The 7,852-nt window shown below is 35.5% G+C and overlaps 1 protein-coding gene across 1 annotated transcript; it reads right to left on the bottom strand.

Moving 5' to 3' along the window:
* Positions 1–683: 683 nt before the first annotated feature.
* LOC125492300 (G-type lectin S-receptor-like serine/threonine-protein kinase At1g11410) lies at positions 684–7,616 on the bottom strand. The gene is given in 9 exon segments (XM_048634588.2): positions 684–1,360; positions 1,464–1,614; positions 1,977–2,214; positions 2,331–2,541; positions 2,626–2,789; positions 3,381–3,512; positions 5,318–5,655; positions 5,910–6,285; positions 6,288–7,616. Coding segments are annotated over 9 exon segments (2,478 nt in total). The 5' UTR covers positions 6,847–7,616; the 3' UTR covers positions 684–1,051.
* Positions 7,617–7,852: the final 236 nt, after the last annotated feature.

Raw genomic sequence — 7,852 nt, 5'->3', positions numbered from 1 at the left:
CTTAGCTGACCCTTAAGGGCTTAACCCATGTATAAAAATAGTTATTGGTTAAAGCGATGTATGTGAATAATGTAAAATACAAATAAAGTACTTCCCCCGTTTCGTTTCCAATGCAACAAATGAGTATTATTGGTGAGATATAAAATATTCATTTGTTGCATTTAAAACGAAACGGAGGAAGTATTATATTTAATATGAACCATTATTGAAAATCTATGCAATTCAAACATATAGCTTTACAAACCAAAATCTTTCACCCCGCATTTTGTTTACTACTTGCATCACTTTATCTAGTTGATTTGTTGTTATTGTCAAAGGACCAACTCAACCAAAAGTTTAAGCTGATGGTTGAGGCCCCAGGAATAGATATATACTCTATCACCCCCCCCCCCTCACGCAAGAGCCTTTTGGGCTTGAAGTGTGGATGCAGCACATACCTCCCTCATACCTAGCACTAAATATTCCACTAAGAAAGGAGGAGTGGATGAGATTCGAACCCGTGGCTTTTTTGTCACTCTGACTTTGATATAATGTCATAGGACCAATTCAACCAAAAGCTTAAGCTGATGGTTGAGGCCTTAAGAATAAATCTATACTCTATCAGTTATTAGTTTATTAATACGATAGGCCACCACTTATGTATCACTTCTTATTAAAATCTTTCACCAAGCAACAAAATCATGAATTGAAAATCCTCGTGCCACCACACCAATTTAAATATGATTCCTGACACATTTTGTTTTTTTTTTACAAGATAGCTGAGCAGGTAGAGCAAAAGACTGAAATTCTCGTGTCACCAACTCAAATCTGTTCCCGTAGCACAAGTTAAACAGAAATTGTAGTACAAATATATACTACTAACCTCTAGCGACAGCATAAAAAGTTACAAACCCCAAGGTATTCTAATTAGCATGTACAACCATATAATAACAGCAAAACTAGTATGAATTTCGTCGTTTGTGGGTCTCCGAATGTGTAGATAACGCAACCTGAATCTTAACCCATGTACAAATATGTAAAAACCAATATATAACTTGAGCCATCCTTAACTTCAACGACCATCAACCATGCCAGTAATTGATAGTTCATTTACAGAATAGGCTCCAACACTTGATGATGATGGATCTGCATCGTAACGACTTCCTTTGTGAATAAATGCAGGTTGATTAGGAAAAGGAAGTTCCACTTTGTTGCTCAACATAAACACAACTGCTGACATTGTTGGTCTATCTTCTGCACTTTCTTGTACACACAGTAGTCCAATCTGTATACAGCTTAAGACTTCCTCCTCAACAACATTATCTTTCAGACATGGATCCACAATCTCAACGGAACTTCCTTCTTTCCAAAGCTCCCAAACCTGAAAATATTCGCGTGATTATATCCAAGTTCGAACAGAAGAATAACAATCATATATATTATTATCAGAATTTTCTCTTTAGAAAATGGTGAAAGTTTCTTACATGACCAATTAAATTGATAGAAGGATTGTCAGGGTATAATCCTGAGTTTTTTCTACCAGTAACAATCTCCAATATTAAGACTCCAAAACTGAAGACATCCGACTTTACTGACATTAACCCCTCAAGTGCATACTCTGGTGCCATATAGCCACTGAGAAAGTATAGATGTAACAAAAAATATATATTAGAAACCCTGGTTTACAAGCTTTCAACACTTAGATCTACACCCATAAGTATGATGCACAATTTTATTCTCTTTCAGTAAACCTGCATATTCTTTTCATTACATCTGTGTGTAAAAATAACATAGAGCATGCCCATGTTTTGGAGAAATCAATATGCTAAAATAAATGCAAGTGCAATCAAATAACATCCATGTACATTTATATAGAAAGAACATGTAGAGTCTAGCGTGATGTACATCATGCCACCATATGTAGGCTATATATTGTGGATTTTCAGCAAATTTAATTCAATGAGAAAATATGATTTTTGTGCATGTAATTAGCTTACTAGGTTCCGACCACACGGGTTGTGTTAACTTGCACTTGCTCATTTCCAAATATTCTAGCCATGCCAAAATCTGAAACTTTTGGAATCATGTCTTTGTCCAGCAGGATATTGGCTGCTTTCAAGTCCCTATGGATGATCCTTAATCGTGAGTCTTGGTGAAGATATAACATCCCTCGAGCAATCCCCATTATGATATCAAAACGTTTACTCCAATCCAAAAACGACTTCTTCTCTTCCTCTACAATGAAGTTGATTAATCAACAAAGAACGCATTACAACTCTGTGAGCAAGATCATAAATGCCTCTATTTCAGGAACTGATTTACTAAAGGAAAACAGCAAAATATATTCTTACTGAAAATGATTGTGTCCAAGCTTTTGTTTGGCATGAATTCGTAGATCAACATCTTCTCCTCTCCACGGATGCAACACCCTAACATCTTCACAAGGTTCCTGTGCTGAAGTTTGGCAATCAGCCTAACTTCATTCTTAAATTCTTGTATACCTTGTCCTGAATTAGGAGCCAGTTTTTTGACAGCAATTTCTTGCCCATTTTCCATTCGGCCCTATAAACGTACACAAATTGTTTAACCTGAATATAAGCTGTTGAAAAGTGATTAAACTTTAGCTTCATAGCAGAAGAAACTTGCCTTGTACACTGATCCAAAGCCACCTTCTCCAAGCTTGTTAGCCAAACTAAAATTGTCAGTTGCTACAGCTATTTCAGTACGAGTAAAAAAGGGTAAATCTGAATTTCCATCACTTTCTTCGGCATCTTTTGTCCAAAGAGATCTTTCAGCTTCCTCTTCCCTTTCTGTCATTACGACGTAGTAGATATAGTCAATGCAAGTAATGTCGATGATTAAGTTTGTCAAGCTATAAGAAAAACGTCTTGGCATTTCGCATTTCATATTTAGATGACAAGCATGCATCTAATACGTACCAAAAAAACTAAGAAGCATGCATCTAAATCATACGAAAGATTGATATACATACACAAATGCATGTAAATTAGAGAGAGAAATGAGCTCATCTGAAAACTCAGGTGTAGCTGAATTTTTTGTTAGCAATATATTTCTTTTACCATATATTGGCTTACCATTGGGGCCCTATATTGACCCCTCTCCATTGATAGTCCTGTCTGATAAAAAGGCGTATATATTTAGCACCCTACCTTTATGGGCTACCCTGCTCATAATTCTTACCAATCCCTTATATATGTCAAATGCCACCAACATTACTTACATGATACATGGACGCTTGTACCAATAGAATGTTACCATTGCCTTGACTTTTCTGATTGTTTATCATCTTCGATCTTAATTATTAGAGTTACAAAGAGGCCATCTACATTGAACTCTTTACGGCAAAGCAAAGCACAAAATGTAATAATCAGTAGAAGTACCTCTTCTCTTCTTCTGGTGCACCCAATATACCACGAAAATTATCATTAATGTGACTGTCAGCCCCACGAGCACTATCAGAATTGCTTTCATCTTCTTATTTGCAAGTGGGCCTTTCAACTTCTGATATTTTGCTGCAAAAATATTTCGTAAGAGATACTGTCTCAGGTTCTTAGCATTGAATGATAAAGGTGGCTAAAGTCTTTCTTTGTATCAGTATTCAATATATTCAGAGCTCAGAGTGGCATCTCATAAGGTACCAAGGTAATTTTATAAGTTATAGGTATCAAAGTAAGTATAAGCTCGTACCAAAGCTCAGATAAATTGGTATTAAAATAAAGTCATCATGATACCAATACCATAGTAACTCTTACTTGGTACCAACGTGTAACTTTGGTATCAATTTAACTAAGCTTTGGTACCAAGTTAAATACTTATTTTGGTACTCCAACATATGAAATACACTTTGGTATCAATTTAACTAAGCTTTGGTACCAACTTATACTTATTTTGGTACCTCCAACATATGAAATTACTTTAGTACCAATAACATCTCACTATGAGTTACCAACACTTTCTCGTATATCAAGAGCATATAAAAGGAAAAAAACATAACAATACAATTTCATGAATAGAGAACTTTTTACTTTTATCAAGTAAAATTTCTTTTAAACCTCATGATGCGCATAATTGATTGGAGTATACAGTCTACCGTTGAGGTGAAACTTTTGTTTTATTTATTTATGTTGGGTTAATTGTGGCCCAAATTCCTATTATGTCGGTTTGCTCATACACATATTATGGCCTAATTGAAAAAAAATCTTATCATGATTTATCTAGAACTCCATGGACATTTGATGGATGAATGTTCCACAAAGTTTATGGCGGTAAAGTAAAAGAAAGTTATACACTTTGATGGGTTCTTCATTTTGACCGACATAATGCCACTATAAATCGGAGTGGACATTGCATTTGGGAGATCATCCAAAAAACACACAATTAAGCCTCTACTCTCTTAAAACCTTTCACCACATACAACTCCTTGTAATCTCCCTAATCCACTACTCTTTCTAAACTTATCCTTAATAAGTTTATTTCTATTGGTGTGAGAGTTGTAATTTTATTTCACCCTATTAATTTAGGGTATTTGTACTCTCATAATTTTCATATAGTGGATTTTGGTTACTCATCGTCCGTGGGTTTTTTACCTCATTTTTGAGGGTTTTTCCCACGTTTAATTTTGTGTGTCCCTTATTGTTTTTCTTACTTTATTTTTCTTATTAATTTCTCGATCTTATTGAGAGTTGAACTAGCGATTTATCTGCCAAATATCATGTGAGCATATTGCTAAATCTTGCGAAAATTAAAAACTAAACAAGCTTGCCAAGTAGGCATGCATTAATATACGTAACAATTGTCACAACTAGAACCATACACTTTAAATTTGATGAGTTGATGTATAGTTAAGACTTAAGCAGAAACTTGGATGATGTACAGCCACAATTATTTATGACATGTATATTACTCTCTCCGTCCATAATATAAGTCCTGATTCTGTTTTTACACGGGAATTAAGGTAAACTAGAATCTTGTTTTATTTAAATAAAAAGATTCATTTTTATTGGGAAACACTTACATTGTTTTTTTCTTTTTAACAAAAAATAAAAACTTAACATTAATTTTGCATAGTTTAATGTGTAGAGGAGTTTAATGGGTTATGAGATTCTATTTTATCATTAATAATGGTGCATTGGAAGCTGAAATTATGAGGACTTTTTGGGAGTAAAATTATTTTCATGAGGGTATTTTGGATATAATTATTGATTGAAAATAGAAACAAGACTTGGGACACTTTAAAAGGAAAGGGAACTTATATTATGGGACGGAGGGAGTATATGATTAGGATTAACACAAGTACACAACTTAAATGAACCCATACCTAACTCAACTGCATCGGCTCGAAAGTAAACATCTTGGCCTGCATTGGGATATATCCGGGTATCCATCATTTGGCCGTACAATGAAATGCAGCCACTGCCTCCACCAGTGTCATCTGCACTGGTATATCCCATGCAAGAACAGTTGTTTAAGCATTCTTCTTCGCACTTCTTCAATGTTGAGTTCTTGTTTACCACAGCTTTCGATGTATCAGGCAACTTAACGTTTGCTACCCTCAAAAACCCTTCTCCGTTTTTGCACGTTGACCTGTTTTCAATTCTCGCACACCCTTGTGAACCGTCTCTCAGATACCAATCTCGCGGTGATTTTGGTTCAAACCTGTTGGAAGACAAGTGTTAACGAGCTACAGAATTTATGCAAAAATGCTGATGTTTTCTTATGTAGATGAAGATGAACAAAAACCAAACACTAAATGACTAAAACAATGGGCAAACAGACAACAACAACTTAACGATAATTAAAACCTTTATGCAAAAGGCCGATGGGGTTGATTGTATGAACCAAGAATTTGTATCCTCTTATCAGATGTACGAATGAAATAAAATCATCAAACTAAGATAAAAATTAAATACCCAGGAAAACAAGTGCACTGAAATTGGTTGCCGTTATTGGGGTTACAGTTACCAAAATTACCGCACTCCCCATACTGATCACAAAGCTCCTTTGGTGCAGACCAAAATTCGATCCAGCGTTTAGTACTCTCATGCCATGTTCGTCTCTGAACACTTCCTGAAATATCATCTACCAAAAAGATTGTGATGATTTGATCATTAAGAACGTTGTAGGTGACATAAACCTCATTCGGATCATTGACAAAACTGTAGTTAAAGATATAAGCACGCGTCATGTCTGGAACTCCACTCCATTTCTGTCCAACCCATGGACCAGTTCGCCATACAGGGTCCGAACCTTGATACAAGAAGAACTGAGGAGACCCAGTTGGATCGACCCTAAAAGAGAATTCCCATAACTCGGATCATCTTTCGATCTCCAAGAGGTCAAATAACGATTCAACCCAGTTCTTCTATCCAAGCCAAGCTTCATCCCTGGAAGAAAAGTGTCTGTTATATGGTCAAAGCTCTGCCAGAGCAAAGTTTTGCCATTATCAGTTGTCAAGACTAAATTCCCAGAATCTAGCAGCTGGCATGAGGTGCTATTCGAATTAGTCGGAGAGACTGGAACAGAAACATTACTGAACCATATGACAGTAGTAGTGTTCCGGGAGGTTAGTGTAAGACGGCCATCTCCATTGATTGAAAGGATTGCGAGAGGATCATTTATGGGTTTATCTCTGTTAGCAACCCAAACAACAGTTTGCACCGAAACCTTGGTGAACCAAATTCCAACATATTTTCGAGCGGAATTTCCAGGACTGAAGAATCCTAGAGTGAACTTTCCTGCTTTGGATGTCAAGACATCGCCTTCTTTAAGAGGACTAGTAGGAGTTATAGTGTCAGTGGAAGCACATAACTGTAGTGAAAGAAACAGAAACAGGGCTCTCAGAAGCATTTCTCTGAATAATTTCAATGGAGTATACAGTGTTGAAGTAATCTAGGGAAATTAACAGTTAACACTATCATTCTCTTTGTTGATGCATTTATTTGTTCAATGTTTAAGTCGGTATATGTCAACTTCTTGAAGAAATGTGATAGGAATCAAAAGCCAATAGTTGTACACAATTTGTTGGCAGCATAGTGGCTTTAATGAAGTATATGTTTTCATGTTTGGGCAAGCTCTACTGCATTAAATATACAGTTTGCTTAGTTTGGGAGCTTCAGACTCCAAATAACTAAAGTTAATTAAGATATGTAAAGTTGCTAAATCAAAGTGATTGAGAGAGTATAAAGCCCAAATAGGCCACCATATAGAGCGAAGGCCTAAGACTAGTTGCTAGATCCGGCAAAAACCGAATCCGATTAGCCAAACCAAGACCTGAGGTTTTCTTAGAAACAACCCATGGTTGAACCAATGTGACCCAAATTCAAGTTGGCTGGACGGCCTGGACCCCATAATAACCTCCACTTGAACGAACTTGGACCATCATTAATGTCAAAATTAATTATCTGAACTAGAACCGAACTAAAAGCATCCATGATTAAAAAAATTGGTCCAATTAACCCAAATCTCTGTTCTAAGGGTCCGTTCGGTATTATTGTGGTTCCGTTCCGTTCTATTCAACTTATCTTAAACATATCTGAATTTATTGAAACTTATTCAAGTTTATTTTATAAGGTGTTAGAGCTTATTGAAACTAATTTTAACTTATATATAATATCTCACCTTATCTTAATTAATTTGAAACTTTTTTCTGAAATAAGTTGAACATAATATAACCTTACTTTTATCTTTATTCTTCCTTGACATGAACCCAAAACAAATTGAACCAAACTCCTAATAATTAATTATATCGACTGCAATAAAGATAATATTTGACACATGGTATATCAAACAAAATCAAATAAACAATACGGGTATGTTTGTTAGGCGGTAATAAATGTTTATGATCTTAGTAATA

This window comes from Beta vulgaris, chromosome 8 (assembly GCF_026745355.1).
Source record: "Beta vulgaris subsp. vulgaris cultivar EL10 chromosome 8, EL10.2, whole genome shotgun sequence".
NCBI classification, from domain to species: Eukaryota; Viridiplantae; Streptophyta; class Magnoliopsida; order Caryophyllales; family Amaranthaceae; genus Beta; species Beta vulgaris.
The sequence above is the reverse complement of the archived record's forward strand: the minus strand, read 5'-3'. Positions and strand labels throughout refer to the sequence as shown.